The 15,643-nt window shown below is 56.0% G+C and overlaps 1 protein-coding gene across 2 annotated transcripts in view; it reads left to right on the top strand.

The window, feature by feature from the left end:
- The window catches only part of TTC16 (tetratricopeptide repeat domain 16), a 535,487-nt gene that overhangs the window by 209,254 nt on the left and 310,590 nt on the right, over positions 1–15,643 (top strand). For both annotated transcript variants that reach the window (XM_085614130.1, XM_085614131.1), the window contains one exon: positions 1,669–1,769. In XM_085614130.1, the coding sequence (XP_085470256.1) occupies positions 1,669–1,769 (101 nt within the window). The remainder of the gene's footprint in view (positions 1–1,668; positions 1,770–15,643) is intronic.

Genomic DNA, 15,643 nt, shown 5'->3' on the forward strand with positions numbered 1-15,643 from the left:
TGCCTTCAGGATTGTCAAGGCCTGCCATCGGAGTGGCTTATAGGTTTATGTGTGTCTGCATATATGTGTGGATATAGGTAGCCTATACCACTGTAAGGGGTGCCAGCACACCCTTAACCAGGCAGCAGTAGCAGACCTGTGGTGCCATTTTGGACTGCTTCCCAGGGGTGGCATAATACATGCTTCAGCCCCTGGTAGGCCTCTGAGGTACCTATGCCCTAGGTACATAGTATACCATATACTAGGAGCTTATAAGGCACTCCAGAATCCAATTAGATATGTACCTAATGTACATGCAAACCATTGTAGAGAGGAGGCAGCTAGGCTGTGGTCCTGATTAGCAGGGCCACAGCCAGACTAAGGTCGAAAAACAGTGAAACCCCAGCAAAAAGTGGGGGTACCCATGTGAAGCAGATCCTATTCTCCTACAGTGTGCCCTTCATGCCACAGCTTGTCTGGTGTGCCCTTCATGCCATCTCTTGACTGGTGTGCCCTTCATGCCATCTCTTGACAGGTGTGCCCCTTCATTCCATCACTTGACTAGTGTGCGCTTCATGTCATCGCTTGACTAGTGTGCGCTTCCTGTCATTGCTTGTCTGGTGTGTCCTTCATGCCATCTCTTGACTGGTTGGCTCCTTCATGCCACAGCTTGACTGGTGTGCCCATCATGCCACAGCTTGACTGGTGTGCCCATCATCCCACAGCTTGTCTGGTGTGCCCTTCATGCCACAGCTTGACTGGTGTGCCCCTTCATGCCATCTCTTGACTGGTGAACCCATCCTGCCATCGCTTGACTGGTGTACCCCCTCATGCCATTGCTTGACTGGTGTGGCCCTTCATGCCACCGCTTGACTGGTGTGCCCCTTCATGCCACCACTTGACTGGTGTGCCCTTGATGCCACCTCTTGACTGGTGTGCCCCTTCATGCCATCTCTTGACTAGTGTGCCCCCTCATGCCACAGCTTGTCTGGTGTGCCCCCTCATGCTACCCCTTGTCTGGTGTGCCCCTTCATGCCATAGCTTGTCTGGTGTGCCCCTTCATGCCATCGCTTGACTGGTGTGCCCTTCATGCTACCGCTTGACTGGTGTGCCTCTTTATGCCATCGCTTGACTGGTATGCCCTCTCATGCCACCACTTGACTGGTGTGCCTTTCATCCCATTGTTTGACTAGTGTGCCCCTTCATGTCATCTCTTGACTGGTGTGCCCTTCATGCCACAGCTTGTCTGGTGTGCCCTTCATGCCATTACTTTGCTGGTGTGCCCCTTTATGCCACCACTTGTCTGATGTGCGCCTTCATGCCACTGCTTGACTGGTGTGCCCCTTCATTCAGGGACTTCACCGGTGTGCCCCTCATGCTACTGGTTTACAGCTTAATGATTCCTGTTGCACGCTTTGTATCTTCTCTTGATTGGTATCTACTTTGAACCTGCTCTCCCATGCCCGCTGTGCCCCTCCGCAATCCACTGAATGGTTCACCCCTTCATGGTGGTCCAGTACACACTGCGCCCCAAGGAGTCCTTTGCATCTTGTCGCCCCCTCATGCTGTCTCATGTGGAGGGGCCTCCTGTGCCCCTACGCTTTACCTTGTCCGCTGTGTCCTCTCATGCTGTCTGTTGACCCCCTTAGATTCTGAGGCAGTTATCTCTATCCTCTGTTTTCATCCCAGGGTCAGTGCCTCTTCGATAGAGAGAGCTACCTCGGTGCCCTCGAGTCCTTCACCTGTGCCTCCGAGCTGCAACCCTGGAAGCCCATGTATCGCCTTTGCAGGTAAAAGCTGAGGTGTGGAAGGGGGGAAGCAACTGTTCCCTCTAAGTCTATTGCAGCCCGATCTCTCTGAGTCTACTGCACCTGCTCCCGTTGAGTCTGTTGTACCCCGATCTCTCTGAGTCTATTGCACCCACTCCCTCCAAGTCTGTTGCACCTACTCCCTCTGGGTCTATTGCACCCCTATCTCTCTGACTCTATTGCACTTAATCCCTCTGAGTTTATTGCACCCCGATCTCTCTGAGTGTATTGCACCCGCTCCCACTGACTCTATTGCACACACTCCCTCTGAGTCTATTGCACCCACTCCCTCCGAGTCTATTGCACCCCTATCTCTCTGAGTCTATTGCACCTGCTCCCTCTGAGTCTATTGCGTCCACTCCCTCTGAATCTATTGCATCCACTCCCTCTGAGTTTATTGCACCCGCTCCCTCTTAGTCTATTGCACACACTTCCTCTGAGACTATTGCACCCCGATCTCTCTGAGTCTAATGCACCAACTCCCTCAGAGACTATTGCACCCGCTCCCTCTGAGTCCATTGTAACCGCTCCCGCTGAGTCTATTGCACCCCGATCTCTCTGAGTCTATTGCATCTGCTCTCTCTGAGTCTATTACAGCCGCTCCCTCTAAGTCTGTTGCACCCGCTCCCTCTGAGTCTATTGCACCCGCTCACTCTGAGTCTATTGAACCCGCTCCCACTGAGTCTATTGCATCTGCTGTCTCTGAGTCTATTGCACCCCGATCTCTCTGAGTCTACTACATCTGCTCTCTCTGAGTCTATTACAGCCGTTCCCTCTAATTCTGTTGCACCCGCTCCCTTTGACTCTATTGCGCCCACTCCCTCTGAATCTATTGCACCCCTATCTTTCTGAGTCTAATGCATCCGCTCTCACTGAGTCTATTGCACCAACCCTCTGAGACTATTGCAGACGCTTTCTCTGAATCTATAGCACATTCTCCCTCTAAGTCTATTACAGCTGTTCCCTCTAAGTCTGTTGCACCCGCCCCCTCTGAGTCTATTACACCTGCTCCCTCTAAGTCTGTTGCACCCCTTCCCTCTGAGTCTATTACAGCCGCTCCCTGAGTCTATTGCACCCGCTCCCTCTGAGTCTATTACAGCCGCTCCCTCTGAGTCTGTTGCACCCACTCCCTCTGAGTCTATTGAACCCGCTCCCACTGAGTCTATTGCATCTGCTGTCTCTGAGTCTATTGCACCCCGATCTCTCTGAGTCTACTGCATCTGCTCTCTCTGAGTCTATTACAGCCGTTCCCTCTAATTCTGTTGCACCCGCTCCCTTTGACTCTATTGCGCCCACTCCCTCTGAATCTATTGCACCCCTATCTTTCTGAGTCTAATGCATCCGCTCTCACTGAGTCTATTGCACCAACCCTCTGAGACTATTGCAGACGCTTTCTCTGAATCTATAGCACATTCTCCCTCTAAGTCTATTACAGCTGTTCCCTCTAAGTCTGTTGCACCCGCCCCCTCTGAGTCTATTACACCTGCTCCCTCTAAGTCTGTTGCACCCCTTCCCTCTGAGTCTATTACAGCCGCTCCCTGAGTCTATTGCACCCGCTCCCTCTGAGTCTATTACAGCCGCTCCCTCTGAGTCTATTGCACCAGCTCCCTCCGAGTCTATTACAGACGCTTCCTCTGAATCTATTGCACCTTCTCCCTCAAAGTCTATTACAGCTACTACCTCTAAGTCTGTTGCACCCACGCCCTCTGAGTCTATTGCGTCCACTCCCTCTGAATCTATTGCACCCGCTCCCTCTGAGTCTATTGAACACAATCCCTTTGAGACTATTGTACCCCGCTCCCTCTGAGTCTATTGCACCCGCTCCCTCTGAGTCTATTGCAACAACTCCCTCTGAATCTATTGCACCTTCTCCCTCTAAGTCTATTACAGCTGCTCCCTCTAAGTCTGTTGCACCCACCCCCTCTGAGTCTATTATATCCGCTCCCTCTAAGTCTGTTGCACCCGCTCTCTCTGAGTCTATTACACCCGCTCCCTCCAAGTCTGTTGCACCCGCCCCCTCTTATTCTATTACAGCCGCTCCCTCGAAGTATGTTGCACCCGCTCCCTCTGAGTTGAGTGTGCCCGCTCCCTATGAGTCTATTGCACCCCTATCTCTCTGAATCTATTGCACCTGCTCCCTCTGAGTCTATTACAGACACTGCCTCTGAGTCTACTGCACCAACTCCCTCTGAATCTATTGCACCTTCTCCCTCTAAGTCTATTACAGCTGCTCCCTCTAAGTCTGTTGCACCCGCCCCCTCTGAGTCTATTACACCCGCTCCCTCAAAGTCTGTTGCACCCGCTCTCTCTGAGTATATTGCACCCGCTCTCTCTGAGTATATTGCTCCCGCTCCGGCTGAGTCTATTGCACACACTCCCTCTGAGTCTATTGCAGCCACTCCCTCTAAGACTATTGCACCCCGATCTCTCTGAGTCTATTGAGCCTGCTTCCGCTGAGTCTATTGCATCTGCTGTCTCTGAATCTATTGCACCCCGATCTCTCTGAGTCTATTGCATCTGCTCTCTCTGAGTCTATTACAGCCGTTCCCTCTAAGTCCGTTGCACTCGCTCCCTCTGAGTCTGTTGCACCTGCTCCCTCTGAGTCTATTATAGCCGATCCCTCCAAGTCTGTTGCACCCGCTCCCTCTGAGTATATTACAGCCGCGCCCTCTAAGTCTGTTGCACCCGCTCCGTCTGAGTCTAGTGCACCCTCTCCCTCTGAGTCTATTGCACCCCTATCTCTCTGAGTCTATTGCACCTGCTCCCTCTGAGTCTCTTACAGACACAGCCTCTGAGTCTATTGCACCTATTCCCTCTAAGTCTATTACAGCTGCTTCCTCTAAGTCTGTTGCACACGCCCCCTCTGAGTCTATTACACCCGCTCTTTCTGAGTCTACTGCACCCGCTCCCTCTGAGTCTATTGCACAAACTCCCTCTGAGTCTATTGCACCCGCTCCCTCTGAGTCTATTACAGCCGCTCCCTCTAAGTCCGTTGCACCCGCTCCCTCTGAGGATATTATCGCCGAACCCTCTAACTCCATTGCACCCGCTCCCTCTGAGTCTAATACAGCCGCTCCCTCTAAGTCCGCTGCACCTGCTCTCTCTGAGTCTATTGCACTCCGATCTCTCGGAGTCTATTGCACCCGCTCCCTCTGAGTCTATTGCAACAACTCCCTCTGAATCTATTGCACCTTCTCCCTCTAAGTCTATTACAGCTGCTCCCGCTAAGTCTGTTGCACCCACCCCCTCTGAGTCTATTATATCCGCTCCCTCTAAGTCTGTTGCACCCGCTCCCTCTGAGTCTATTACAGCTGCTCCCTCTAAGTCTGTTGCACCCGCCCCCTCTGAGTCTATTACACCCGCTCCCTCCAAGTCTGTTGCACCCGCCCCCTCTTATTCTATTACAGCCGCTCCCTCGAAGTATGTTGCACCCGCTCCCTCTGAGTTGAGTGTGCCCGCTCCCTATGAGTTTATTGCACCCCTATCTCTCTGAATCTATTGCACCTGCTCCCTCTGAGTCTATTACAGACACTGCCTCTGAGTCTACTCCACCAACTCCCTCTGAATCTATTGCACCTTCTCCCTCTAAGTCTATTACAGCTGCTCCCTCTAAGTCTGTTGCACCCGCCCCCTCTGAGTCTATTACACCCGCTCCCTCAAAGTCTGTTGCACCCGCTCTCTCTGAGTATATTGCACCCGCTCCGGCTGAGTCTATTGCACACACTCCCTCTGAGTCTATTGCAGCCACTCCCTCTAAGACTATTGCACCCCGATCTCTCTGAGTCTATTGAGCCCGCTCCCGCTGAGTCTATTGCATCTGCTGTCTCTGAATCTATTGCACCCCGTTCTCTCTGAGTCTATTGCATCTGCTCTCTCTGAGTCTATTACAGCTGTTCCCTCTAAGTCCGTTGCACCCGCTCCCTCTGAGTCTATTGCACCCGCTCACTCTGAGTCTATTGAGCCCGCTCCCGCTGAGTCTATTGCATCTGCTGTCTCTGAGTCTATTGCACCCCGATCTCTCTGAGTCTAATGCATCTGCTCTCTCTGAGTCTATTACAGCCGTTCCCTCTAAGTCCGTTGCACCCGCTCCCTCTGAGTCTGTTGCACCTGCTCCCTCTGAGTCTATTATAGCCGATCCCTCCAAGTCTGTTGCACCCGCTCCCTCTGAGTATATTACAGCCGCGCCCTCTAAGTCTGTTGCACCCGCTCCCTCTGAGTCGAGTGCACCCTCTCCCTCTGAGTCTATTGCACCCCTATCTCTCTGAGTCTATTGCACCTGCTCCCTCTGAGTCTATTACAGACACAGCCTCTGAGTCTATTGCACCTACTCCCTCTAAGTCTATTACAGCTGCTCCCTCTAAGTCTGTTGCACACGCCCCCTCTGAGTCTATTACACCCGCTCTTTCTGAGTCTACTGCACCCGCTCCCTCTGAGTCTATTGCACAAACTCCCTCTGAGTCTATTGCACCTGCTCCCTCTGAGTCTATTACAGCCACTCCCTCTAAGTCCGTTGCACCCGCTCCCTCTGAGGATATTATCGCCGAACCCTCTGACTCCATTCCACCCGCTCCCTCTGAGTCTATTACAGACACTGCCTCTGAGTTTACTGCACCAACTCCCTCTGAATCTATTGCACCTTCTCCCTCTAAGTCTATTACAGCTGCTCCCTCTAAGTCTGTTGCACCCGCCCCCTCTGAGTCTATTACACCCGCTCCCTCAAAGTCTGTTGCACCCGCTCTCTCTGAGTATATTGCACCCGCTCCGGCTGAGTCTATTGCACACACTCCCTCTGAGTCTATTGCAGCCACTCCCTCTAAGACTATTGCACCCCGATCTCTCTGAGTCTATTGAGCCCGCTCCCGCTGAGTCTATTGCATCTGCGGTCTCTGAATCTATTGCACCCCGATCTCTCTGAGTCTATTGCATCTGCTCTCTCTGAGTCTATTACAGCCGTTCCCTCTAAGTCCGTTGCACCCGCTCCCTCTGAGTCTATTGCACTCGCTCACTCAGAGTCTATTGAGCCCGCTCCCGCTGAGTTTATTGCATCTGCTGTCTCTGAGTCTATTGCACCCCGATCTCTCTGAGTCTACTGAATCTGCTCTCTCTGAGTCTATTACAGCCGTTCCCTCTAAGTCCGTTGCACCCGCTCCCTCTGAGTCTGTTGCACCTGCTCCCTCTGAGTCTATTATAGCCGATCCCTCCAAGTCTGTTGCACCCGCTCCCTCTGAGTATATTACAGCTGCGCCCTCTAAGTCTGTTGCACCCGCTCCCTCTGAGTCGAGTGCACCCTCTCCCTCTGAGTCTATTGCACCCCTATCTCTCTGAGTCTATTGCACCTGCTCCCTCTGAGTCTATTACAGACACAGCCTCTGAGTCTATTGCACCAACTCCCTCTAAGTCTATTACAGCTGCTCCCTCTAAGTCTGTTGCACACGCCCCCTCTGAGTCTATTACACCCGCTCTTTCTGAGTCTACTGCACCCGCTCCCTCTGAGTCTATTGCACAAACTCCCTCTGAGTCTATTGCACCCGCTCCCTCTGAGTCTATTACAGCCGCTCCCTCTAAGTCCGTTGCTCCCGCTCCCTCTGAGGATATTATCGCCGAACCCTCTAACTCCATTGCACCCGCTCCCTCTGAGTCTAATACAGCCGCTTCCTCTAAGTCCGCTGCACCTGCTCTCTCTGAGTCTTTTGCACTCCGATCTCTCGGAGTCTATTGCACCCGCTCCCTCTGAGTCTATTGCAACAACTCCCTCTGAATCTATTGCACCTTCTCCCTCTAAGTCTATTACAGCTGCTCCCTTTAAGTCTGTTGCACCCACCCCCTCTGAGTGTATTATATCCGCTCCCTCTAAGTCTGTTGCACCCGCTCCCTCTGAGTCTATTACAGCTGCTCCCTCTAAGTCTGTTGCACCCGCCCCCTCTGAGTCTATTACACCCGCTCCCTCCAAGTCTGTTGCACCCGCCCCCTCTTATTCTATTACAGCCGCTCCCTCAAAGTATGTTGCACCCGCTCCCTCTGAGTTGAGTGTGCCCGCTCCCTACGAGTCTATTGCACCCCTATCTCTCTGAATCTATTGCACCTGCTCCCTCTGAGTCTATTACAGACACTGCCTCTGAGTCTACTGCACCAACTCCCTCTGAATCTATTGCACCTTCTCCCTCTAAGTCTATTACAGCTGCTCCCTCTAAGTCTGTTGCTCCCGCCCCCTCTGAGTCTATTACACCCGCTCCCTCAAAGTCTGTTGCACCCGCTCTCTCTGAGTATATTGCACCCGCTCCGGCTGAGTCTATTGCACACACTCCCTCTGAGTCTATTGCAGCCACTCCCTCTAAGACTATTGCACCCCGATCTCTCTGAGTCTATTGAGCCCGCTCCCGCTGAGTCTATTGCATCTGCTGTCTCTGAATCTATTGCACCCCGATCTCCCTGAGTCTACTGCATCTGCTCTCTCTGAGTCTATTACAGCCGTTCCCTCTAAGTCCGTTGCACCCGCTCCCTCTGAGTCTGTTGCACCTGCTCCCTCTGAGTCTATTATAGCCGATCCCTCCAAGTCTGTTGCACCCGCTCCCTCTGAGTATATTACAGCCGCGCCCTTTATGTCTGTTGCACCCGCGCCCTCTGAGTCGAGTGCGCCCTCTCCCTCTGAGTCTATTGCACCCCTATCTCTCTGAGTCTATTGCACCTGCTCCCTCTGAGTCTATTACAGACACAGCCTCTGAGTCTATTGCACCTACTCCCTCTAAGTCTATTACAGCTGCTCCCTCTAAGTCTGTTGCACACGCCCCCTCTGAGTCTATTACACCCGCTCTTTCTGAGTCTACTGCACCCGCTCCCTCTGAGTCTATTGCACAAACTCCCTCTGAGTCTATTGCACCCGCTCCCTCTGAGTCTATTACAGCCGCTCCCTCTAAGTCCATTGCACCCGCTCCCTCTGAGGATATTATCGCCGAACCCTCTAACTCCATTGCACCCGCTCCCTCTGAGTCTATTACAGCCGCTCCCTCTAAGTCCACTGCACCTGCTCTCTCTGAGTCTATTGCACTCCGATCTCTCGGAGTCTACTGCACCCGCTCCCTCTGAGTCTATTGCACCCTGATCTCTCTCAGTCTATTGCATCTGCTCTCTCTGAGTCTATTACAACCGCTCCCGCTGAGTCCATTGCACACACTGCCTCTGAGTCTATTGCACACACTCCCTCTGAGACTATTGCACCCGATCTCTCTGAGTCTATTGCACCCGCTCCCGCTGAGTCTATTGCACCTGCTCCCTCTGAGTCTATTACAGATGCTCCCTCTGAATCTATTGCACCTTCTCCCTCTATGTCTATTACAGCTGCTCCCTCTGTCCGTTGCACCCGCTCCCTCTGAATCTGTTGCTCCTGCTCTCTCTGAGTCTATTGCACCCACTCCCTCTGAGTCTTTTGCACCCGCTCCCTCTGATTCTATTGCACCCACTCCCTCTAAGTCTATTACAGCTGCTCCCTCTAAGTCTGTTGCACCCGCCCCCTCTGAGTCTATTACACCCGCTCCCTCAAAGTCTGTTGCACCCGCTCTCTCTGAGTATATTGCACCCGCTCCGGCTGAGTCTATTGCACACACTCCCTCTGAGTCTATTGCAGCCACTCCCTCTAAGACTATTGCACCCCGATCTCTCTGAGTCTATTGAGCCCGCTCCCGCTGAGTCTATTGCATCTGCTGTCTCTGAATCTATTGCACCCCGATCTCTCTGAGTCTATTGCATCTGCTCTCTCTGAGTCTATTACAGCCGTTCCCTCTAAGTCCGTTGCACCCGCTCCCTCTGAGTCTATTGCACCCGCTCACTCTGAGTCTATTGAGCCCGCTCCCGCTGAGTCTATTGCATCTGCTGTCTCTGAGTCTATTGCACCCCGATCTCTCTGAGTCTACTGCATCTGCTCTCTCTGAGTCTATTACAGCCGTTCCCTCTAAGTCCGTTGCACCCGCTCTGTTGGACAGGCCACACGAAGGGCTTGCTCCCTCCCCGCACGACAGGGCCCGAGCTCCGGCCCACCAGGCATAACCCACGAAAAGCACCTGTACCCCGTCTCCCGACGGATCTTCTGCCCTCGGACCTCTACTCATCACGGGGCCCAGCCCCACCGGCTCCCCCGGCCGGTTCAAGCCGCCATCTTGGGCCCTGCACCACGAGGCCGCGTGGCCTCGCCCCGACCCTAACCCCGGGCCTGACCGGCCCCGACATCCCGGCACCACCATCCACCCGGGAGGTGAGCGGACCACTTGGCAGGTCAATGGGAGGACGAAGTGTCAAGAGCTCTTCCCCCGCCAGGTGCCGATCGCCTCCAGCTCCCCCAGGCGCTGGCTCCACCCCCTGCTGGGTGTCTGGACACCTTCATCCCGGGCCCTCCGACCTCCAAGTGCGAGGGTCCGGACATCAAAGAGCGCCTGCCCTATAACTGGGGCAACTCCGGAGCAGGAAGGCAGTTGTATCCTGGAGTCGAGAGACACCGAGAGAACTCAGCCTTGACGGACTACTGGCGCTGCCGTAGCCCGCTCTTGTGAACCATCGTCCTGCCTGCTGGCGCTGCCGCGGCCTTCTGCAACATCCATCCTCGTCGGGACCTGCTGGCGCTGCCGCGGCCCGTTGTAACGACCATCCTCACCGGGACCTGCTGGCGCTGCCGCGGACCGTACATCGACCATCTTTCCGGGACCTGCTGGCGCTGCCGCGGACCGTGTACCGACCATCTCGACCGGGACCTGCTGGCGCTGCCGCGGCCCGTACCAACTAAACCACCAAGCTCGAGGATTGTGAGCTAGTCATCATCTCATCCGAACTACCTGACTGGTAACCAGACTGTCCCGTTCCCCCTTACCCTGCATTGAGAGACTTGAATCGAGGGGACCCCTGAGTCCAGACCTCCTTGTACCATTCAACCGTACCTTAAGAAGTGCTTATAAAGAACACTGAACCTTATCCGTGTGTGGTATCTGTCTGTGGGGGGGAAGTTACTTGTCTGTACGATCGCTGGAGACGGCTCTCCCCGGAGGCCTCTCCTCCTGACCCCGGCCGACCCTCCCGGTCCGTCTACCCTTTCTAACATTGGTGGCCAGCGGCGCGATCCGAATCAACGCGTAATCGTACAGAGAGTAGCTCACCCCACGACAAAAACACGATGTCAGCCAAAGATAGCAGCTCCACCGAGAAATTCCAAATGGATAAGTTGGAAGAATACAACCACCGCGAACTGAGACAATTCTGCATAGAACTTGGCATTGCTACCACCGGCCTGAGTACCAAGGATGATCTAAAGCACGCCCTAGAGTCGTGGACAGAAACTGGGGTCGCCGGACCCTCCGACCAAAGCAGCATCACACCAGAGGGGAACGCCACGGCTCCCGAGGAGCGGGGAACGGGCCTCTCGCAGGAGGAGATCCGAGAAAGAGAAAGAACCAGATTGCACGAGTTGGAAATGGCACGACTCAAGATGGATGGGGAACTCAAGTTAGCTGAACAGAAACTCAACCTCGAGCATATGCGGCTCCGAGAAGAACGAGAAGAGAAGCAGAGACAGAGAGAGCTGGAGGAGAAAAAAATAACGCTCGAGCACGAGCGCCAACTAGCGGAGATAGAACTTCGGAAACAGAATAAAGAACTGGGGGTGCCTGAGCGACCACACACCCCGGGGCCAATCGAGAAAAAAGTCCACATCCCCAAGGATGTTGTCCGCGAGTATGTCCGAGAAGACGACATACAACAGTGGTTTAAGCCTACGAGATCGCCATGACCTCCCACCGGATCGACCGGAGTGATTGGGGAGCCGGACTTTGGGGGAGGTTTGTCAACGAGGGTCGCGATGCCCTACTGCAGCTCCCAGATCACCAAATGTCGTCCTACGACCACATGAAGGCTGCCCTCCTCACCCGCTACGGCCTCACACCCGAGATGTACCGCCAGAGGTTCAGAGATTGCACCCGGATCCCAGGTACAACTTGGGTAGAATACGTGAACTATTTTAGCCGTGCCTTCGAGGGTTGGATCAAGGGGAGCCATGTCTCCACCTACGAACAACTCTTTAACCTTATGGTATGGGAGCACCTGTCGAACAACTGTTTCGTCGAGCTCAGGCAGCACCTCCTCGACAGTAAGCTAACTGACCCCCGGCAGCTCGCCGCCGAAGCTGACCGATGGGAAAGCACCCGGGTGGGCCGGAGGGGGCCACACGAACAGAACAGAAGCAACCCAGGCCAGCACCGTCCTCGGGGAGGAGGAGGGGGCCAGGGGCGAGGGAGAGACGCCTTGCCAGCAACACCCGTGGCCAGCACCCCGCCTCCGGCCGGCCGGGGCAACCCCCCGTGGCGTCCTGGGTTCCGAGCCAACGTCACGTGCCACCGATGCCAGCGAGTCGGCCACTACGCCAATGACCCGAGCTGCCCGCAGAACCAAACACCCAAGCCCCGCCAGGTAGCTGCCGCCGCCCTGGGGGAAGAGCGATTATCGGGGGAACCAGAAGAGTATGAGCCGGCCCCGCAAGAGTGGGAACCGGCCGCCATGGTCCTGGCGTGCTTAGGGGGAGGAGACATGGTCCCACGGGCCCCCCTCCCCGCTAACACCAGGAAATACGGTCAGTGGGTGACCATTAATGGACAGCGAGCCGAGGCCTTGCGTGACACAGGCGCCAGTGTGACGGCCGTCCGCTGTCACCTGGTGAAGCCCGAGCAGATCCTGCCGAACATTCTCTGCCCCGTCCGCTCGGCAGACAACTCTGAGAGTATGTGTCAAATGGCCTGCGTCCCGTTCGAATGGGGAGGGGTCTCCGGCCTGTTGAAGGTGACGGTCCGGGACGATGCCCCCGTGGACTGCCTCCTGGGGAATGACCTCGAGAGTTCCCCGTGGGCCACCGTTGAGAGAAGAGAGCACCTGGGGATGCTGGGCCTCCCGGACTGGGCCTGCGTAACCACCCGGTCCATGGCCGCCCGTGCCGTCCCCCGATCAGAAGAACCAGAATGGCCAGCACCTCCGCCCCCGGTCGCCCCAGTAGAAGACAACGACGAGGCCAGCCTCCCAGACCCGACGACCGAAGGGGACGCGCAACCCCAGAACCTTCCTGACCTGGCTCAGTGGCGTCAAGCAGGGGGGCCCACCCAAGAACAGTTCCGCCAGGAACAAAAGACCTGTCCCTCCCTCGAGGGACTCCGCCAACAAGCCAGCGCCCAGAACGCAGGGGACTCCACCGGAACTCACTGGGTCTACTGGGATAACGACCTGCTATACAGCGAGCAAAGAATCGCCGAGCTGGGGGCCGGTCGAGTACTGGTGGTACCTCTCCGCTTCAGAGACTTTCTGCTCAACCTGGCCCACGATGTCCCCCTGGCTGGACACCTGGGCCAGGACAAAACGTACAGCCGCCTAGTGACCCACTTTTTCTGGCCGAAAATGAGGAACGACGTCCTGAACCACTGCCGATCTTGCCCCACATGCCAAGCCAGCGGGAAGAGTGGTCGGAAGCTGAAAGCCCCTCTGCAACCCTTCCCTGTGGTCACCACCCCGTTCGAGAGGGTGGGGATAGACATCGTGGGGCCTCTGGACCCCCGCACGGCACAAGGACACAGGTTCATCTTAGTACTGGTGGACCATGCCACCCGCTACCCCGAGGCGGTGCCCCTACGGACCGTGACAGCTCCGGTGGTTGGCCGGGCCCTAATGGGGATCTTCTCCCGGGTAGGCTTCCCCCGAGAAGTCGTCAGCGACCGAGGCACGAACTTTATATCCAAATACATGAAGTCCCTCTGGCAACAATGCGGGGTCACCTACAGATTCACGACCCCCTATCACCCCCAAGGGAACGGACTAGTGGAGCGTTTTAACCGCACTCTCAAGGGGATGATTGGGGGATTGGAAGAGCCCCTCCGTCGCCAGTGGGATGTACTACTCCCGTGCCTCCTCTTCGCCTACCGAGAAGTTCCCCAGAAGTCCCTCGGTTTTAGCCCTTTCGAACTCCTGTACGGGCACCCTGTGCGAGGGCCCCTCAGCCTAGTAAAAGAAGGTTGGGAGATGGCCCCCCTAAAGACCCCTCCAGACGTCTTCAAATACCTCCTGGCCCTACGCAATCAGACCTGGCGCTTCAGAGAGATGGCCAAGGCGAACCTCGAGGCCAGCCAGGAGGACATGAAGAGGTGGTATGATCACAATGCCTCCTCCGTTGAGTTCGAGCCTGGACAACAAGTATGGGTGATGTCCCCCACCGAACCATGTGCCTTGCAAGATAAGTGGACGGGGCCCTTCAAAGTGGTCGAGCGCAAAAGCCCCGTCACTTACCTCATCGACCTGGGGACCTCCCGGAACCCCCTTCGGGTCCTCCACACCAACCGACTCAAACCACACTTTGTGCGCTCAGAACTCAGCCTCCTGATGGCTACGGACAGTGGGGCAGAGGAAGACTCCGAACCCCTCCCGGATCTTCTGAAGACTCAGGAGAATGACGGCTCCGTGGACGGGGTCCGGCTCTCTGACGCCCTCACTTCGGAGCAACGCCAGGGCTGCCGGAACCTCCTGCTGCAGTTCGCTACCCTGTTCTCCCTCACCCCCGGGGTCACCCCTTGGTGTTTGCACGACGTGGACACCGGGGACAGTCCCCCTATCCGACACCGGGCCTACCGCGTACCAGATCGGGTACGGGCCTGCATACAGGAGGAAGTGGCCAAGATGCTCACAATCGGGGTCATCGAGCCCTCGGACAGTCCCTGGGCCAGTCCGGTTGTATTGGTCCCCAAAGCCGCTGCCCCCGGCACCGCACCTGAACTGAGATTCTGCGTCGACTACCGGGGCTTGAACGCTGTCACCCGGACCGACGCTCATCCGATCCCCCGAGCAGACGAGCTGATCGACCGGCTGGGGGCCGCCCGCTACCTCAGTATCTTCGACCTAACAGCGGGCTACTGGCAGATCGGCCTCACACCCAGGGCTCAGGAACGGTCAGCCTTCTCTACCCCCGATGGCCACTACCAATTCAAGGTCATGCCCTTCGGCATGAAGAATGCCCCCGCCACGTTTCAACGCCTCGTGAACCAGGTCTTGGCGGGGCTCGAAGAGTTCAGCGCTGCCTACCTGGACGATATCGCTGTATACAGCCGCCACTGGCCCGACCACCTCCGTCACCTCCAAGAGGTCCTACAGGCCCTCCAGCGGGCCGGCCTCACAATTAAGGCCGGCAAGTGCCAAATTGGCCAAGGGTCTGTGACCTACCTTGGGCACCAAGTGGGGAGCGGGCTGGTGGCCCCGCTACGACTTAAGATTGCTGCCATCCATTCCTGGCAGCCCCCCGTCACCCAGACCGAGGTCCGAGCCTTCTTGGGGCTCACCGGCTACTACCGGCGGTTCGTGAAGGACTACGGCAGCATCGTGGGGCCCCTCACGGGTCTCACGTCCAAGAACCAGCCGAAGCGGATTAACTGGACCCCCGATTGTCAAGCGGCCTTCGAGAAGCTGAAGGCCGCTCTATGCACCGCCCCTGTGCTCCAGGCCCCCGATTACAGTCGGGAATTCATGGTACAGACCGACGCCTCCGACCACGGCATCGGAGCCGTCCTTTCTCAGTTAAACCCCGAAGGTCATGACCAGCCGGTGGCCTTCATCAGTCGACGTCTCCTGGCCCGAGAACAGCGCTGGAGCACCATCGAGAGGGAGGCCTTCGCAGTGGTGTGGGCCCTCAAAAAGCTCCGGCCCTATCTCTTCGGTACCCACTTCCGGGTACAAACCGACCATCGACCCCTGCAGTGGCTGATGCAGATGCGGGGGGAGAACCCAAAACTCTTGCGCTGGTCCATTTCCCTGCAGGGAATGGACTTCACTGTGGAGCACCGACCAGGCCAAGACCA

Source organism: Triturus cristatus, chromosome 1_2 (assembly GCF_964204655.1).
Source record: "Triturus cristatus chromosome 1_2, aTriCri1.1, whole genome shotgun sequence".
Classification (NCBI taxonomy): domain Eukaryota; kingdom Metazoa; phylum Chordata; class Amphibia; order Caudata; family Salamandridae; genus Triturus; species Triturus cristatus.